Source organism: Streptopelia decaocto, assembly GCF_964273445.1.
Source record: "Streptopelia decaocto genome assembly, chromosome: 4".
Lineage (NCBI taxonomy): Eukaryota > Metazoa > Chordata > Aves > Columbiformes > Columbidae > Streptopelia > Streptopelia decaocto.
The window spans coordinates 6791859-6812292 of NC_138658.1; the positions used below are offsets into that span (position 1 = coordinate 6791859).

Sequence of the window (20434 nt, forward strand, 5' to 3'; positions counted from 1 at the left end):
TCAGGGAGAATGAGGTTTTCCAAGTTATAGCAGGTTAGAGTGACTTTTCTATTCAGAAAGAGAACCTTGGATTTCAAACACACACCGTTGCTTGAAGAGGCAGCAGAGTTATAACACTGCATTTTAATAGGATAACTGGCCATTAAGTCCCTACATTTCTTCCCTTTCTTCCATGCTTGGATAACTTACTACTACTACTAAACTTAGCACCATAGTAGAAGCAAACTATTTTCCATGTGAAAGTAGACTATTAAGGCAATGATGATTAATTTAACCAAGGAGCAACTATGTTAGATCAAAAGATAAACAGGCAACTGAATGCTTGATTTTCTCAAAAGTCTCATTTTGTGCTCTAGTTTTGTTTCCTTCTAGACATAATGTTTTTTACCATCTTTCTTCAAAGAACAGAAAGCTTCATTTTCAAAAGAATGTGTTGCCAGATGAATCTGTCCTGAATTGTCTCATTCTGAACTACCTGGGAGCTGGTACATATACATGAATTGTATATATTACATGAGGGATAGTATTCGTGGCACCGTGATTTCAACAGTTCACTGATAAACAAACTACTCCACTTCTCCATAAGCAGAACATTAGTACCTTGGGGCAACACACTTTGCAGACAAACTGCATTGCCCTGCATTTGACACAGTTGTTCACCCTTCTCAGTTTGTAAAATCTGGATCCAATTTTCAAATGAAAGATCACTTTGCTCAACATTTATTTTTCCTGTGGAATTACTTCGCCAATGTTTGGTGAATAGGCTCTTTTCAACCTTGGGGGTTATTTATTTAGATTTTTATTCTCTTCAAAATGTTGGTGGAAAATGTTTGTCTGCTGGAGGGGCACCACATGCTTCTGATCTGAAGGTCGACTGACTTCCACTGCCTAAAAAGCAACGAGTCAGCAAGTACAAATGCAGACAGGAGGTTAAACCATCATTAAGTATCTAAATGAACTGGGAATTACAGCCCCAGTTTCAAACGTCTGTCAGATGAATTGAGTTCCAGTCTAATTCAGAGTGCTGGGAACTTAGATTTCTATACATTTGAGAGTTTACTAAGCTGAACAATATAATATCGCAAAGAGATAGATAAGCGAGCACGAAAGCCAAGAAGAATCAACATGAATGCAGCAGCAACCTGCCGACTCAAGAGCAAACGGAGGTTCCCAAAGCAAATACTTTTCCTATCTGTAATAAATGGTGATATTTTTCTGCTTAGAATTTGTACAAATTGTGACTAAAGCACTTATTTTTCACTGAAGGATTAAAAAGAATAAAGCAGTGTTTTATTTCAAGGATTTTTATGGGAAAATGGAGCAGTCCTAGTGAAATCTTGTAGATTCCATTACATTTTTTTGAATTCTCAAGCAGTAAAAGCACTAAGTTCTAATGTTTCCAGGAATTCTGCAATCAAGATAGTCTGTCAAAAAATGGAGTTCCAAAAGCAGAAAATATGTTGGATGTGCAGCTTTTCAAAACAAATATTTCTAAGGCAGGTTTAGAAAAAACACCGTTTAAAGGAATATTGATTTGAACAGCATCATTTTCAACCTGTGTACTTCCTTTTAAACTTCATGACATTTAGCACCATTCCAGATTGTCTGCATTTGTCTTTTTTCTCTGAAAATACTCTAATTCCCATTGTATAGATGTTTGCATTTATCATCTCCCAAATGTTTTGAGTTCCTTGAAATATCATATAGTTGTTTCAGAGAGGAGTATTTCCACATAATGGGGAAACTCAGATGACATACAATGACAGTTTTTTGGAATCAACGCCATGAAGGTTTAGCGTTAACTGATGACTCATCAGACCAAACATTAGACTAAAAATGGCAGGTTCCCACTCATGGGTGAACCAAGTGGTTCCTTCACGCTTTTGAATGAGACATTAATTTATTGAATAAAGCTCTTACAGCAAATTTCATTGCATTCAGTTTAATTTACACCCACATAACAGTGGACCATCTTGGGAAGGTAATCTCTACTCTTTCTTCAATACTTTGTGCACATGGAGTTGTTGGAATGACTTGGTCCTTCTATTTCACTTTAATTTCTGCTTATGCACCCTTAAATACTAATAATACAATGCTCTGAGGGTAATACAATACTCTGAAGGCAAGAAGAAATATTTTAACTATGTAGGAAGTCTTGATGAATCATAGGAAGAGACTTAGACAAGCCTGGATACATACCGGATAGATAGATGTCTTTGGGAAAAATAGAGGTGGGATTCTGCTCCAAATGCAGGGAAATTTAGTGCCTACTTCCTATTTCAGATTCTGCATCATAAAAACCATATCTAAATTGTCTTTTTTTAAGCAAAGAAATGCAAACCCAAAACCTATCTCAAAAAAAACCAACAAAACCAAACCCAAACACACAAACACAAACCCAATATGAAAACAAATTTCAAACAAACAAACAAACAAACCCACCAAACTCGAAAAAACCCCAAATCTATATTGTGCTCAGCAGTGCATTTCTATCAGCAACAGCAACGCTGTGGCCTCGAGGTGCAAGTAGCAAACCTATGTTTTTATTATTCACATCCAGCAAACCTCTATTAGTTTGGGTGGCTGATAGTGCCCAGGCTAGAAACACGGGGAACTTCTCCATTCATGAGCAAATCAATATAGAGGAGATACTTTATTTTTTATTAGATATCTAATACAAACCATTATTTTTTTCTTGAATGTATTTGCGCAGTGTTGGTCCACACATTCTAATTTTATAATTATTTACCAGCAATTCTTTGTTTTAAATGATACCATCTTGCATAACATCACTGTCTTGAGGGAAGGACTTGAGGAAAGAATTTGGAGGTTTTAATTGATTTTTTAAAAGTGCTGAAATGAGAACTGACAGAGACAACAGCGAGGAGCCGTGAGCCAGGTTTTCTCTAGTTTTCTAGGTAAGAGGGCCAGTTTTCCAAAGGGACTAAATACCAAGTACCTTTGAGCTGCAGGCTGTAAGTGAGCTGGAAGCTCACTTCGAAAAATCAGGCTACATTCCTAAAACTGTAAAAGAGACCTGACAGCTCCACATTAACCAGAAAAAACAAAACCTACCAACGAAACTTGCACTTGTGGCCCTGTAAATACTATGTCACATGCCCATTAAAAATGCCATGAGCGATAACTATTGTGCTACATGAACAAAACCAGCAGAATAAACAAATACATATTATACAATTACTTGGTATATTTTCTCAGCAAAAATGGTGTTGAAATCAGAGATTTTAACAAGCAGTCAAGTTCGGGACAGCAAACTCCTTTACATCTTTGCTTTAAAGAGGCAGCAGACTGGACTTGGCCATATCTATCGAAAAACATGTACTGCATTAGACATAAATGTTTCAAGACTCATCATGCCAATCAACTAGTCACAAGATGTCACATCTTGCTCTCAAGTGCTGTGGAGAGGCAGCAGCTCTGCCAGGCTCTGAACTGAGACGGGGTAGTTTGGAATCCAGATTTGAATGTCAAAGCATTTTAAACATTTGTACTGACTGTGGCTTTTAAATGGTTGGGAGCTTGCAGCTGGAAGAGGAGGTCAAAGGAGTGTTCTAAAAGATTTTTAATGACAATGATATATCTGAAACAGAGCTGGTATCCACAGACTGAAGCTAGGGGGAGCAGCAGAGGGAACACGACATTTTTAGACTGTGTAAATTCCCACTTTTGCCTAATGTGGAGGGAGATCTGAGGAAAGACACCCTCCCCGCCCCTTCCCCAGCACTTGTAACACCATGACTTTTATTTACGCTCCCTAAAATCTCTGGTCAAATAGATCTGAAAGTTAAAGTAGGAGATTCTTGGGTTGACTGTAATGCTGAGTTGCCTTTTGTTCTTAGCTGTCTGTATATATTTGCAGATGGAGCTAACAAACCCTGTTCTTCTCTGATGTGAGAGTAGTTTCCATCAAAACTGCATCAGCTTTGGAAATGTTAGACTTTTCAAAAAGCTGTAAGGTTGTTCTAACAGCAGAAGTGATAAATATAATTTCCACTAGTAAAGTATTCTATTAAACGCATCACTGAAATACAGCATATATTTAAAGGAGAAAAATCTCACTTTTGTCTTCCAGATTAATGTATTTTCATCAGCTTGGGACAGACTTCACCAGGAGCTGGTACCAACTGCTGCTCCTCTGAACTCGCAAGGAAGTGACACCAACTCAGCTGTGGAGTCCAAGCTTGCTGACCTTGCCTATGGTGAACTCTGCCTCCAAAGACATCTGTGCATACAGAGGGGCTGAGCAGGAGAAAGAAGGCAGATTCTGAAGGTAAATTTAAGTCAGTTCACAGAGTTTACCGTAGAAGCTCACTACAAAATCACAGAATGTATTTATGACGTTTCTACAAAGTAGAAATACACAGCCTGATATATAATGATAATTTGGGAGGGAAGAATTTACTCAGGAGCAGAAGTAAGCCTGAGGAAGTAACAAAGGAAAGCAAAAAGACGCCTCAAAACCAAAAACCTTCATTCAGAGTGATGAATGACTTGAAAATCTGACCCTTTTTTGAAAGTATTTACTAAATGGTAGCAAAATTCTTTGAAAAGTCTCCCCTGACTTGTGCGTGCTACATACTTTGTAAATCTGTCCTGAGCCTCTTTGTCTATTTCTTCGTTTTTCCATTTCCTTTTCATTATAGTCATGTTTTCCATTTGCCGCAGCAATCTCTTTGGGATATTTAACATTTTGCCTAGAAACCTCTCTGAATAACAAACCCACACTGAAGTTCCTGGGAGTATTCACACTGATTTCAATGGGCATTGGAGAGAATATGAAAATCCATGCCCACTGTCACAGACCCAAAGATTGAGTCCAGCAAAGTACTGAAATATTTGCCTAATATTTATATATGCACATCCTAACTGAGGTAAGCAAGATAACAAGACTGCTTATGTTGAACCACATATGCTTAAGATTTCTGATAAACTGAGGTAACAAGCTGGGTTATTATTGATTATACTGATAAAATATAATTTAATAGTCATTTATTATGTTAGATAAAAATAATAAGTTATTGATAAACTACATAAGTACACAAAAGTTGCCATAATGCAAAGTGGTCAGTGTCCTGCTAGTTGCAAATTCTCCAAGGAGTAAGAAAATAGGCTAGTACAGAAGGATTTCTCATTTCTCCCAGCTACATTCTCCCAGATTCAGCAAACAGCAGATCAGACACATCTGAAGCTGAAAGTTCCACCACTGTTTAGTACCTACCAGTGCAGTGTCTTGTCTCTGCGTCGCTCTCCTCTCGTCTGAGCAGTTCCATACGGCTCCCACAGCATCGTGGGGAAATGAGCTATACAAATGAAAAAAATAGTGCCTGGCTGTCTGATGATTTCACACTGTTTGCTCTTGACTCTTCTTCTAGGGCAAATACTGAATGATTGCTTCCCACTAGCCCTTTGTTATTTCATGTATTTCTGACCTGTTCTCTCACAAACATCCCTTTTCCAAAGTGGGGCATTGTGTCCTATTTAATTTCTTCTGTGTTAAAGCAGTTCTGCTGCTCTGATCATCCCTGCTGTCCTCCTTCTCCACCTAATCCTGACTGCTTCTATAGCCTTTTAGGAGGTATTCAGGATGAGCAGCACCATGAAGTTAGACGCAGCGTACAAATGCCCCCTGTTTTGTTCTCAGTTCCTCATATTCTGCTTGGCTTATTTTTCTTCCTCCTCTCTCTGCTGCTGCTTCAACATTAACTGATAGCTAAAGTGACTCTAGTTTAGAAGTTATCACTGTATGTGCCTAACTGCTGTCACATTATGCCACGTACATTGCTTTATACCTAAAGAAACTGAATTTTACTTGTGGGTTTTATTTCTCAGGTGCTCAGTATACAGAGATTTGCTGCAATTCTTTGTGGCCCATTTAAGTTCTTCCTGTTCTGAATACATTTCATTAAAAACTTCTGTGCCTCAGTAATACCCTATTTTCCAGATAATTTACCAACAAGTTGAACAGCCTCAGCCTCTAAAAGATTTGTGTGAAACTTTGCTTATAGCCTCCCTGCATTATGAAAGCCGGACATTTAATCCTGCTTATTTTTTCTGTCTACTGATCAGTTATTAGTTATTCTAATCAGTTATGAAATGGGTTACCCCTTGGCAACTCAGTTACTTTAATGTTTCTGTTACTTGAGCTATAGCTCCATTCACACACATTTGAAGAGCAGTGGTAAATTACTTGCCAGAAATGCTGCTGTTTGATTTTGTTCTGTCATTAGCCTGGTAAGAGAGGGCTGGTTTAAAACATTAACCTTAATATTATCTTTACAAATATGATTAAGGCTGAGTATTGAGAGAGGGTTTTGTGAGGCAGGCTGGAAAGAAGAGGGAAGCCTCAGCCTCACACGTGTTATCAGGACAGCACAGCATTGAGGTTTTTTGTTCTGGAAGATATTCAGGTGAACACACTGTGAAAATAAACTTTAGAAGAAGCAAATGTTCACAAAATGTCTTCCAGTAGCTACTGGTTAAATTAATTTCCTGCCAATAGGCTCATTGAGGACCGAGTGGGATCAAAAGTAAAAGCAGTGTGAAATTTTACTAACAAGTGGTCGAAGTTTTCCCAGCATATGATCCCAAAGACTTCCAGTGAAATCAACAGCACCAGAGCTCCCCGTCCTGCGGTAGCACAGACACGTGTTGTGCGACCAACAGCACACAGACCGTGTTCGTGGCTGGTCCCATCTGCTCGTCCCGTTTCGGCAGCACGGATCACCTTGGCTGGAGTTCAGCCCCATGCCACTCAAACAGCCCTTCAGGCCCTCCAGCTGGTATCTTGCAGAAACGGGTCTGCCCTTCAGTCTACAGGTAAAACTCCAATTTAAAGTGCTACATCACTAAAGTCTTACATTTAAAAAACACCCAAACCACACAACTCCCCCAAAACCCCAAATAAAAACCACCCCCCACAGGCAAACTCTACAACTTGAGAACCAAATACTGACCAACAGCCAGAGGGACCACTGAGGGTCAAACCAGGGCAAGAGAGGAAATCAAATCCAGAAACTGAGTGTCAGTCTCTGTTGTGCAATCTGTTTTCACAGAGTCAGCTAAATCTGAATTAGTGAATTCCACTTCAGCTTTTGCTCCTACCGCTGCTCTATTCACCGTATCTGGGAAACGACTTAGACACATCTCTGGAGAACAGCATGGGTCCGGTGCTTCCAAAAGGCCAAAGTCAATACATTCATGTGTCAGATACATGTGCCAGGGTAGCCATCCCAGCTGCACAACACATGATGTGTCAACTGCTTTACACAGGGTGGGTCAGGAAGAAGTTCATTAAAGAAAAAGGCTACAGCTCTGCTTGCAACATCTCTGCATCCCTGTCCAGTTTTACACTGAAAAAGAATTACACTGCTTTAAGAAAAGCGTTGCTCTGGATGGAAACCAAAACCCATACAGAAGGGCTAGAGGAACTGTGTCTGGTACATTAGATACAGATCTGTCACCAATTTTTCATATCGTTATTTCATCGTTGAGGGAATAACTTACATTATTTTAACTTGTTCTGTAATAATAATTATAACAAAGTATTCTGATGACCACATTCTGACTATCTTACACAGGTGATCAAGGACAAGAGATCTTCTTGTCCCTGAGCACGCTTGGCAGCAAGGGAGTCTGAGCTGAACTATTTCCTTGGAGCTGAATTTCTCTCCTGCATGAAAAAGGCCATGATCCCACTCCCTAAAGGCTTGTAGAACCTAGTTCCCACTGAAAACATTCCAGAGTTAGGTACATAAATACCCTTCAAATTCATCCTAACTGTAAAATAGGGCCTAACCTTTGACATGGCTTTCTGCACAGTAGCATGTGGCACCTCCTGGGTCAGACAGACGAGACAGCACATTTTGCAGAGCGAGAAGCTGAAGTATGGCATTTCTGAGCTGCGTGAACTTGCATCTGCGGCCACATTTTTTGGTGCATCTGCTGGGAAACAGTGCTGGATGGGAGTGACTTAGATCAGTTCATTGGGTACTGAATTGTCACCACCATTATGGACGTTTCCCTCACTGGACCTGAAAGCTGTTCCTAAACGAGTGGAGAAATCATCACATGGCTGTTACAGAAGACAACAGGTTTTCTCCCATTTTTCCCCATCCTTGACCCTTCCATTCTGGCCCTTTAGCTATAAAACAGAGTTCAGTCCCACCAAATTCAAGAGTGACAACTGCACCCCAGACCTGGAATTCATACACTGCTTATCATACTTGTTCGTACAATGTGTGCACTGGCTTCTATTCATGTCAAATCTTTAAAGCAGAGGCCAGGCAGTGCTATGCTACTCTTCATCTATGTGTTCCTATTGGAGGGGGATTTTGTGGGTAACTCACTGAGACAAGAGCCTGAAAGTGGATTCCCCCTCCAGTGTTGAATGGCATCTCGGCTAGACGAGCCTGTCCATGGGACATGCGAGCTCAGATACACGAAAGATTTTCGCAGTGCTAATCCTTGTTACACAGACAATCTGCAGCCCATTTGCTGTTTCTTTTTGGCTTTATTTTTAACAGGGCCTTAAAACATATTTTTTCTTAAAATGACAACATTCTTTTCTGCCCTCTTTGTTCCTGGGGCTCTGTGTGCTCATAAACAGTTTAAGAGTTCCCTTCACACCTGTGGTGCACATGTGTGCCTGTAGTGAAGACTCTCTTATCTATCCTTTGCTGATAACTTAAGAGGACAGTGTTGAAGAAAAGGCACCATCCTTGCAACTGTAATGAACAAACCCAAATCCCAAACCTACAGCAGTGACAGTAAAGCCAGTGTGCCTGCGGAAGGAGGACACAGCATCTAATTAGAAATCTGCTTTCCCAAGAACTGAGGAGTGTCTCTGGTTTTGCTGCCCGATATTTAAACCCTCCATAACCTGAGTTCATTGAAGTGCACCGATAACGACATTGCATTTCAAATTAACATCTTCTGCCTATCAGGCATCTCCACGCATGAAGGTCTTTCACCATTTTACAAATGTTTGTTGATAAAGCCATTGAAAATCCCTGTCAAGCACAGGGCCAAATATGTAGTTTGGCAAACCAGGAAAGCAAGCAGGGAAAAGCTAAACATGAAACTCTGGCTTTCAAACTTATTCTTCCAACCACCCGACAGCCGCCCCCCTACAGTGCTCCAGACAGTTGTTTCTTCTACACTTCCAATGAAATCAAATGATAAAAAAAGTTGTTGCATTTTCAATAATAATAATGATAATATAATGCATTTTAATTTATTATCTCTCTACCACTGTTGTTGAGATACTTAAACCAAGATTTTCCTATGCATATAGACAAACGTAGGCTAAGAAAGACTGAGTTCCTCTGAAATCCTTAGAAAATTTTTCACTATCTAGTACATTTTATGTATGTGTGCAATACCAGAACTTAGAAGCTCCTATTTCCCACATAATAAAAGACGCATCTTTTTTTCCCATTCTAGTCACTTCTCTAGAGAAATAAAGGGACAGAGTCTTCTTTATCCTTCATGCTGGCCCTGAACTTGGAGCAGAGAGGCTGAGTCACCTTTCTAGCTGGCAAACCCTGCTCAAAGACACAACGAGACAGCCTGTACCATCCCGTGGTTTTGCTCCATCCTTCCTTGACCTCCCTGGGCTCCGCGTTGCTTGTTTGGAAAATTGTGCTAAAAATGCTTTCCAATTAGCACAATCTGAGCTATGCTAAAGCTATGCTGCTACTCAACAAACAACTTGCTCAGAAAATGCCCCCTCGGAGACTTGTTTACGCAGCAGGGAGTGGATCAGCACGCATTAGACTGCAGGGCTGAGCCTTCTCGGCTGCCTCGTGCTGGTTTTACTCTGCTTGCGCTGACTTCGCTGGCCGGGGCCCGGCGCTGAGGTCTCAGTGGAAGGAAAACCCTAAGCCAGCCTAACCACAGGACAGTTTGGGATAAGCACGACTTTCCCAGCCTTGTTCAGCTTAAGCACTGGTACAAAGTCTGAGAGACATTTCCCTCCACAGAGAAAACCTTAATCTTCTGGTTAGACAACACCACACACTACAATTTGATACTTAATAAATTGTCATGAAGCTATAATACAAATATTCACTTGGTCACTTATCCTTTTAGCAATAAAAAACAACTGGGACTGAAGTTTGGTTGCAATTTGTTGCAGCTGCTGTGGCAAGGACCCCCTCAGAAAGCAATTTCCAGAGGATTCTCCCTGTTAAAAAGCCATTTCCTTGGCGAGGAGTGGGATGTCTGGAAGATAGCAATGGGGAAAAACCAAGCACAGAAGTTTACAAGCATTCCTGAAAAGCCTTTTTAAAACCCTGTATTTATTCAAACAATTACAACAACATTTTATACAGCTAAGCAGTTTAGCCTCTCCAGCAAAATATAAAGTACACTTTTCAGCCTAAGTTTCGATAGGCAGCTTTCCTCATTAGCCCTAAGACAACACATGGCTCCCCCCTAGACCGAGTGTGGAGAGAGGATGACAACCTCCTCATTTCACAGTGTCACAGTATGTTTGGGATTGGAAGGGACCTCAAAAGATCATCCAGTCCAATCCCCCTGCTGGAGCAGGAACGCCTAGGTGAGGTCGCACAGGAACATGTCCAGGTGGGTCTTGAATGTCTCCAGAGAAGACATCTCCGGCCCATCCAGAGCTCCCAGGATTTTCATTCTGCAGCTCTGACCCACACCCACTCTCCCCACCACAGGAGGTTGTTGAACTACTTGGTTATGAATAATATACATAATATACATTGCAAATTTAGCTGTGTTGGGAGAATAAGGAACCGAGAGGGCCTGGAAGAACAACTTCCAGTCTCTCTGGGCAACCCCATAGTGTTCAGCTCACACATGTGGTTGGTGATGTGGGTCAGATGGTATCATTATTACTACCTGAGTGGATGTCAAACTGAAATTTGAGAATGACAAGTCTGGTAAAACTGACAGGCTACGCTAAATATGTGAAACAGGCTTCACATTTACTTGGTGGCTCCCCTCATCCCAGGGAGTTGAGATAATCCTCTCACAAAGAGAAGACTAATGATGCCAGTTTGTTTATCTCTGTAAACTTTCATGAATTTATCATTAGATAACACACCAGCCATGTCACCTTCTCTAGGCTGCCAAGTGGTCACCCTGTTCCCCAATGCAAACACAGGATAGTAGCCAGCCTTTTCTTCCCTTCTGCTTCTTCCATTATTATTTCTTTATGTTACACACCATATGGTCTCTCTCTATGTAAAAACTCTATGTTAACTATTTAATCACAATTTGTAACTCCCTGGTAAGGAATGCAACTGTCTCATCTACCTCTAAAAGAGGAAACGGCCCTTTGACACCTCTCTCCTTCCCTCCTACCTGAAGAATGACAGGGAGATTATGTTTGAAAAAGAAAGTGTCTACCCAGTACTCCTGCCAAAGAGGAGAAGTAGAAGACTCACAGCTCAGTCTCCGTGTCCTGGACAATCTAATGCCCCACAAGACAGAGAGAAACACAAACTTTTCTTTTTTGAGGTAGAAAATGGTATACTGAGTCTCTCAGGAAATTCATGATGTACTGGGGCACAGGCTCTGCTCTCTTGTTTTCAAGCCAAAAGAGAAGGCACAAAGAAATATGGCAAGTTCTGCAGGTCAGGCCAACAGAAGCTTCATTTGGCCATTTCTCACTCAGCTGCTACTGAAGACATGCTGCAAAGACAAACTGTCTGCCGAGGCCGAGGCTCCCTAACACCATCTCTTGCTTGCAGCCCTATATCATATTGGACAGAGCTTTTTCTCCTTTTAAACCCATGCTTTATAAACACTCACCCTGAACAGCGACCCTATAAGGCAAAGCACCTCTGTGTCACACTCCACATGAACACACCCAGGGTAAGAAAATCAAAAAATCCCTCAGGCACACCAGTAAATCCAGCCATAAAAGCAGGTGGAGTCTTCCTTAGAACCTGCAGCATTGGGAAGCCCAAAAATCTATTTTTAGTAGTGGCTTCAGAAACAATCTAAGTTATTTGAGATGGGACCCAAGGCCCAGTTAAACACAGGCTTCTTTTGAGTTGACATGGATACTTAGCACTGGCCATCCAAAGTACCATGGCTGTACTTCATGAAACACTAGAGTTTTGCTCTAAAAATGCTAAAAGGAGGGGATAAAGTCCCATGAAAGCAAAAACGTGAAATGGAAGATGGTAGCACATCCATCAGTACCTTTTTTTTTGGCACAGCCTAAATCTTTCAAGGCACTTCTGAAAATGAATTGAACTAACTTAACCCCAACAAGGTTAGGCTTAGCATTTTGTGTTTCTGTTAGTGGTTTTACATACGGTTATCTCCCCTGCCTTCCAGAAACCTTGTTTTACAGCAAAAGGTCCATCTTGAGGATCTTTTCAGACTGTCAAGAAGAGGTGCACCATTTTCTGTAGGAATACATAGCAAAATAATCAATTCTGGAAACTACCCCGCTCTATACAAAAGGAAAAATAAAGGAGCTTTTCCTCAATCAGATGCATTACTTTTGCTGATGCCGTTCTATAGTTAAGAATGAGATTCCAATAAGAAAAGTTTCCTGCTGCAACATAAACATATTCTGTTTGCAATTCCTTTTAAGAGATCTCTACTTCAGGCATTTCAGATCACACTGACAGCAAGTCGCTGCTTCGCTCAACGCACGCTGCCAAAACACGTAGAACTGAACCTTGTCCTCTCTTTCACTGGACCGATAAATACACGTTTAAAAGCATGCACAGCCTGGTTCACACTTACATGATGCACAGAGAATGAGGCAGAGGGCTGTCAGAGTGAAGCAACACCTCATTCCCGAGCATGTGCAGAGCAGTCCACCTTCGCTTGCTGCTAAAAATGCTAAACCCCTGCCATTTGCGCTACATATGTGCAACTTGCATGTCTCCAAGATTCATTACTGAGCATAGGAAAATTCAATCGTATCAAAGTTTAGCTTTAAGAAAGTCTCAAGGGGCTGAACCGTGTGCTTGTGTGCTTTGATGGGGAAAAAAACAACTCGGTTTTTCCTTTTTTTGTAGCGTTGCCTCGGTATCTTCTTTAGTAAGAAGAAAAGAGCTGCTAAATGAGTGAACCCCACATTCCCACTGTGTGCTTATAGCCATTCATTTTCGTAATCAAGTTTTGTGTGAACACAAATATATAAGTCAGAGATGGATTTAGGGTTGATCCTAAGAAAACTGTAACTAAGATGAACAAAAATCACTATTTTATTTGAAAATTGCTGTGCTTTGGTCATTTAGTATGACCACATCTGTCCTTTTTGCCTCTAACACTCCTTCAAGAGCAAAGGATTCTGCAATGAGCCTGCAAGTATCATGAATTCACCTATTTTCACACTTCATTGCAATCTGAAAATTGGTTCATGTTAATGAAATTTTCCATTAAAATAAATCTGCCTTTCAATGAAAAAGGCAAAAAGTATACTGAAGAAAAGTGACAGTTTGGGGACACAGACGGTCATTGCACATCCTAGACTTGATCAAAAAAGAAGAGATAAACGTCCATGTTCTCTAATGAAAATAAAGACTTTTGCAGGTAGAAAAAGTGACAACAACAACAAAGTAACAAAACAAACCTCCTGCTCTTCTTGGCTTTGGTATGGGCCTTTCACATCCATGGATATGAAGATCATAGAAGCTAGTTTCGACTTAAAGGTACCAGAAACACGGCCTAGAACACACCACTGAAAGACAAGGATTTCCAGAGAATTATCCTCAGCTCTCTAAAAAATAATATCTAAATAGACTTGGATTTTTATCGGTGCAGGAAAAGAGAGGCGGCTTCATGGGCTCCAAGTCTGGCTCATGGTGCCCTGACCCTTGCCCACCATGACCCGTGTGTTGGCAGGGAATTCCCCAAGCCAAGCAGCAAGGGAGGATCTCTGCTTTGAAGGTGTTCTCCAAATTAACTCTTTTACATATATATAAAGCTTGTTTGGATATACTTTTAAAAAATCCTCAGATACACAGAACCTGAAGAGGAAAGTAACGCTTGAAACAAACAGAAGCAGGAGCTTCACGGGACTCCTTTTCAGAGTTAAATTCCTCCTGCACAACATTTGCAGGGTGAGGCATTTGTAAGTACAACTGTAAAAGGACCAAAGGCTCGACTGACAGACCATGAGATATGAAGTGCTTGCAAGATACATCCGGTGTTGAGATAATTAAAATCAAAATTAAGCTTGTGCTATATTTGCATCTGCAAAGCATCAGTTAATCAAACATAATGAGTTAATCAGACTCCTTTTTTTTTCTGAGGGCAAAATGTAATCATCCTTCATCATCTTTTGTCTTGTCCTTAGATTCTGACAGACTTTCCAGACTCTTCCAAAGTATTTGCACACCCAATAGCAAATCAGAGTCCTGGAAGTTTTCTAGGCATTGTTGCAACATTAATAGGAAATTGTTGTAGTAAAGCCACTTCATAGGAGCTTTTGCTCTATATTAAGAAGTCAAATAATAATTACAAATTGAAGAGGACACCGAGCACAACCCAGGAAGGAGATAATACTCTGCATCCCATTTTTGCAATCGAGAGACAAGCCACTTGGCTATTTTGCAAGACTGCTGCCAGTAAACCAGTGTGCCTCCCAGATTCCTTACAGCAAACAGCAAGAGCAAAGAATACATTCTCTGGTAACCTCTGAAGATTTAGCAATTCTGGACTTACTATTTATTTCATTAAAAAAAAAAAAAAAAAAAAAAAAAAAAAGAAGGCAGCTGTTGCTGGATGTAATTTCTAGGTATTGTAATTAATTTATTTTCAATCACATGGAAAAATAATTTACGCTGTTTTGGTTGCTAGCTATTTGAGATATTGTGGTTACATTTTTGGTGTCTTTTGTACATTTTATTGTAACATTCTCAGGGCATTGCAGTCAATTACTACAGCTCATGCTGTTTTACTTGCTACAAAGCATCATCCAAGCATTTTCTAGCAAGTCCTTGCGGGTAACTGTGTCTTGTTCAAGAAACACATGCATGTCCATGCACTGATAGGTATGAGATCAGTGTCAACTGAGCCATTTGGATTAATACCTTTTTAGTTTGGCTTCTGTGGTGTGAAGCCTCTTAGCTCAAGCCGGATTTAAAAAAAAAAAAAAGATAAAAATGCATCAAATACATCTGGAAAACAAAGGCTTATCTGAGATGTGTCTATTGTGCCTCTGCAGTGCTAAAACTTGTTGCAGCTTTTCGCTCCTCTATGTCTTTTCCAGACCTCATTATCTCTTCTTCATCCCCCAGTTGTGCCGGTCCCCTCTCTTGGGTGTCCCAGTTCTTCCCTGCATTGCTGCTGCTCCTGTTGTGCGTGTCGGGGAAGAGGGAGGGATTGTCCCAGTGGGGAGCACAAACCCAACCAGCTACGCAGCAGCGAAGGGAATGAGAGACACGTCTTACTGGGGAGAGAGCCAAAGCAACGGCTTGTGGCCAGGACTCGGAAAGGGCAGAAGATAATAGCGCCCACAGATTAAAGAATGAAAACGGCTGGCAATAGAGTTTGGTAGGTCTCAGCCTACCAGGTTATTCAAGGTGGTTGGTGTGAAGGAGTGCAAACCCCAGCACTAAAGGAGAGGACAAGCCTCGGAGAAGAGAGTGGACTATAACCTAGGGGCAAGAAGTCAAAAAGACAGTGAAGTAAATTAAAGAGGCTACAGAGCCATAATGCAGGAATCTATGGAATGGCAATGCCTTTCAATCACAGCTACCGTACGTGGGATTTTCCCTTTTAAGTTGCATCTCTATAGTTGAGTGAGAGCACTCGTGGGAGAGCTTGCTCTACCACAGTGGAGGCCATAGCTAACACGCCGAAAAATTAATTCACCGTCACTGCTAATCTGGCTTTTTTCATTTACAACTCTATTCACTGTGTTGTATTTATTTAGAGAGATGATATATTCAAAACAATTTCCCAGAGAGGCTACAGTACTGAGGTATTAGTTGTTCCTAGAAGCCATTTTTTTGAATCAGGTTTTGAAAGGAAATCGATGGCAGACAATATATAGTACTGACCCCCAAAAAAGTAACCTAGTCTAGCATGCACTGCGTAGTCCTATTTCTGAGCATATTTTCCCATTGCGCAAATGCTGTAGATACTTTCCGAGTCTCTGTGAAAATGGGAAAACATTACCAGTCTGCAGAAAGGGGAAAACAGGAGTGACAGTGAAGACAGTGAAATCTCACCGATTTAGCACGTCAGTGTTTCTCATTCTCTGCTGATCCAAGGCAGTAAAGGGAATAAGAACAGAAAATAAATAATGTTCCTCAGAAAGACATAAAAATGTAAGTCTTACTAAGATCCACGTTTGCCCCGTCAGTCCCTCCAGGAGCCGATCAGCTTGCTTTGCTCATGTGAGTATTCTCATTAATTTGAACTGGAACTTTGCCTGACAAAGGAGCGCTGGATCTTCCCTTTCTGGGCAGAAGCACTGTAACTACCAGCTGAAATACATCAACACTCTAGATAAGCCATGAACTATTGTATCCGTTGATTTATTGCTGATTAAAGACTCCCAAGTTGCTGCTAGTCCCGAGAATTAACATAATTGAAAGTGTTGCATTAACATATTGGAGAAATATGCTCAAAGTGCATTAGTTTACCAAGCTGAATAAGCAAATATGTTGCCGGCTGATGATCTTTTCATCAGTTTTGGTGAGAGCCCCCTGATTTCTACTACATATATCTGCAGAGAGCTGAATGCACAGCTTAGAACAATCACAACAATAAAATTCTATTAATTTTCCTTTAAGTTACCTATCCTTAGTCCTTACTAAGATTGCTTTCTAGTTGTAAACAAGACACTCAACTCACAATTTAATGTTACCAAGACATAAAAAGCACTCCTACTTCTGACACATCATAAATTCCATTAATGCAACAGATTACTTTAGAAAGAAAAGCACAGGCCTATTCTTTTAGCAAATAACATGCAAAACCTCAGCACAAAGTCCCATTATCTAAACAAATCAAGTACTAACCTAACAAGAGAGTACTTCAAAAAATTATGAAAATGTTATGTCTTCATTGGTTGAGATGTGTGACGCTGCTGTTAAAAACCGTAGCAGCTTATCAATCCTGCAACGGGAACTATCACCAAAGATAAAGCATTATCACAAAAGTCACTTTTCTTTTTATTGCGCTTCTGTGTTAATTGTGTTGCTTCAGGCAGATGGTTGAAAGTAGAATCTACAATTATTGATAGCAAATCTGAGCCATTTTGAGGGACTACATCTTTATGCGACTGTGCAGGAGCCAGGGATGGAGTCCCAGGGAGAGAGGGCGAAATCAGCACCGACAGCACTGACGGGAGGTCCAGCTTTGCTCCCTGGAAGCCAAAGTCATTGATTCTCCAGGGATCTCTGCTTGTCCTACAAAGAGGACGTCTTAATGTGCATGCCCTCTCTGCTGCCATCACAGATACTTACACTGTTGTCTCTAACTTGAAACGTACCTTGTGAGTTCATGCCATTAACTAGACGTCCCCAGTCAACAATCCAGGTTGGCAAGTAAGGGGCAAATCTTGCAAATGCAACCAGTGGACAGTGCAATTTGTTTTCCAGGAACTGGGCGAGTTATAATCAATCATTCTCAGCATTGCACTAAATATACATTGAAGTGCTAAGGATGTTGTACACAGGGAAATGTGACAAGACTTCCCCAAAAGGCAAAAACTGTATATTGTGTTTGGGGCTGTACAGCGCAGCCCCACAAACCTGCACTGAAACTCGTGAGACTGAGATAACGCTCAGTGGGAAAATAGGTCCTATATGTTGCTTTTTTGCAAATACCCAGAAAACGAAAACCCAAGGAGAACGTAATAAGAAAGTGGATCACGCTCCTATATTTCCTCAAGGTGATTTAACATAGTAATTATTACAATGTGCACTAGGAAAGAGCACAGTACTTTAGTAATATGAAACTTCAGCACAGCATCTGTTACTAAACTTTGCTCAGAGGTGAGGAGAGGCGACCAAATTCCAGGTAAATTTTAAAACAATTGAATGGCTAGAGAAACAAAGCTTGGAGAAGTTTAAAACCAAATTTCTCACATGCAAAAACCAAAACTACCACCACTGTTATTATGCCCACATGCAAAACCAAATTATAACATTCAATTATTAGGAAGCTGATATGAAACACTTTAGCAAATTCAGTGCTTAGCAAATTTCAATTGCTTAAAATAGCAGTTTCTCTGCTACTTTAAGAAAAATGTAGGGAAGATACAGGCCCTTCAGGCTCTGGGCTTTTGTCTTTTTAGTGCTAAATGGTGGTAGCTCCCTTGCTGCTATGCTGTTTGTTGCTTATGAAAAACAGCTGCATTTGGAGGTACTAATAATACCCAACAGTATAAAATCTATATTTTCTGAAGAAGTCTGCCTCTTTCAACACCACAACACACAACATTCATACCATCTGAGACTTGACAGGGAAGTAAAGGACTGATGGCTTAAAATGCTGCTTTACAGTTTACAACAAAGATAGTTAAATGAGTATAATTTTCTATAAGACTTTGAAGTTTCCAAGCAGGATAGAGAGGAAAGAAGACTGCATATGTAAGTCAGGGTCCTTTTTTTGTAAAATATCTATGACCTTTTCTTTCTTCCTTGCACTCAAACTTCATATTCAGGGCTGTTACTCCCTGCTTATCTCAACTGGATGTAACCAAACAAAACTTCCACAACCACTGGAGCATATTCTGGACAAGAAACCTAGATTTTCTTTTCTGTCATATTAAGCAAATGAATGTGCCTTAAACTATACCACTGGGACAGAATGCTTTTTTGTCCTCACCATGGAGAAAGATATCAGAGATCAACTTGCTAGGTGTGATTTTTAAAACCAAGTTTGTTTCACAGCTGTAAACACACTTTTCACTTCAGGCTCAGATTTTCCTCCCTTATTCAAATTCAATTCATTTAACGTCCGAGAGTTAACAAGAAATGTCTTCCTTTACTTCTAGCAGCCCTCTGAAGAAGTCAAACAAAGAAATGCTGAAGATGATATATTTTTAGATTACTCTTTCTTCCACCACTTATTAATCCTTCAGAGAAAAATGAAGTGTTTAGAACTTTCCAACTCCCACTTGCACAATTCTTAACACCAATTATGAGATGACATTGTCCCAGACAGCCCTGATGAAGTAAATTAATTAATTAAACACAGTAAAGCTTTGAACGCAATGTGTGGGGAAGACTAGCAATTATTTGCATGTAACATGCAGACGGACAGACACTCAAGCAATGAATGAAGCGGCGTCCTACCTCTCCTTGGCGGTGATAGTGCTTGGGAGGCTTTTTGCCCATCTGCACTAGCATTTTGCCCTTCTTACTGCTAGCAAGAGTCAGTCCCTGGTGGATGCCTGCGGATCTGTTGGTTGCCTGAGTTGGAGCCTCCCCCATCAGGGTGGACTTGATGGAGTTCACCTTGGAGCTGGCGCTGTCTAGCTGGGAGCTCTCCACGATCAGGACCGCGGCTAGTAAGAGGAGACAGCACGAGCACTTATTCCACATCAGCACGATCATCTCCCCTCCCCCCAAAAAGAATTGGTTTTTTTCTTTTTTAAGGCAAAGAAAACAAAAGGGGGGGGGGGGAAAAAAAGTTTTAAAAAATATCTCCCAAAGTTGTTAACAAATCAATGGATTTCAATGCCACACACTCAAGGAGCTGCTGTTCTGAGAAACACGGGAGAAAAATAATTTAAAAAAGAATCCCCTAGACAAAAAAAGAGACGTCAAGTCTAGAGGCACTGAGCATCTATCGGGTCTGTGAAGTCTCCTCCGCGTCCTCGAGAAGTCCAGGCAGTTCTTTAGTAACTGAGAGCAATAAGCTACGAGACAACTGCACCCGGGGCAGCTCCCCAGCAGCACGTTTCCCCAGCTTCGGAGGCAGAGCGAGTGAGTTACTTCCCCCCACTCCTCCTCTCTTGCTGCACAAGCCAGCAGAAAGGAAACTCAAACCAGATCCAATCCAAGCAGCACCGGCAAAAGCTGGGCTTAGTTTTCATTCACTCTCTCCCCCCTCTTTACTTTATATTCCCCTCCTCCTTTTTCTGTCTTTTGCCTCAGCCCCTGCAGCCAGAAGGAGTGAAAGCGCCCGGTCTCCTCCTCCAGCCCGGCCAGAGGGGCAGAGCCCGCGATGGGCTTCCCCCACTGCTCCCCTTGCACTCGGGGGTCCCCGGCAGCCTCTCGCTGCCTCTGTTATCATTTATTCTTATTATTATTATAGCTGCCGGCAGCGTGTGTCCCTTTGCCCGCCCCAGCCCCGCGGAGGGGCACGCTGTGCAGCGACTCTCGCCCCCTCTGCCCCCCACCTCTTCGGGGCCACTCTCTCCCCAGCCTGGAGGAGACACCCATGTTCTGTCCCTCCGGCCGGGCCACGCACAGCCCTGGACACGCGTGCCACGCTTTGGACCGTCCCTCGC

General features: G+C 41.3%; 1 protein-coding gene across 1 annotated transcript in view; it reads right to left on the reverse strand.

Annotated features, from left to right (window-relative positions):
• Positions 1-19619, reverse strand: part of DKK2 (dickkopf WNT signaling pathway inhibitor 2) — a 43656-nt gene extending 24037 nt beyond the window's left edge. The window contains exon 1 of the mRNA XM_082050770.1: positions 19275-19619. Within this exon, the coding sequence (XP_081906896.1) occupies positions 19275-19535 (261 nt within the window). The 5' untranslated portion in view covers positions 19536-19619. The remainder of the gene's footprint in view (positions 1-19274) is intronic.
• Positions 19620-20434: the final 815 nt, after the last annotated feature.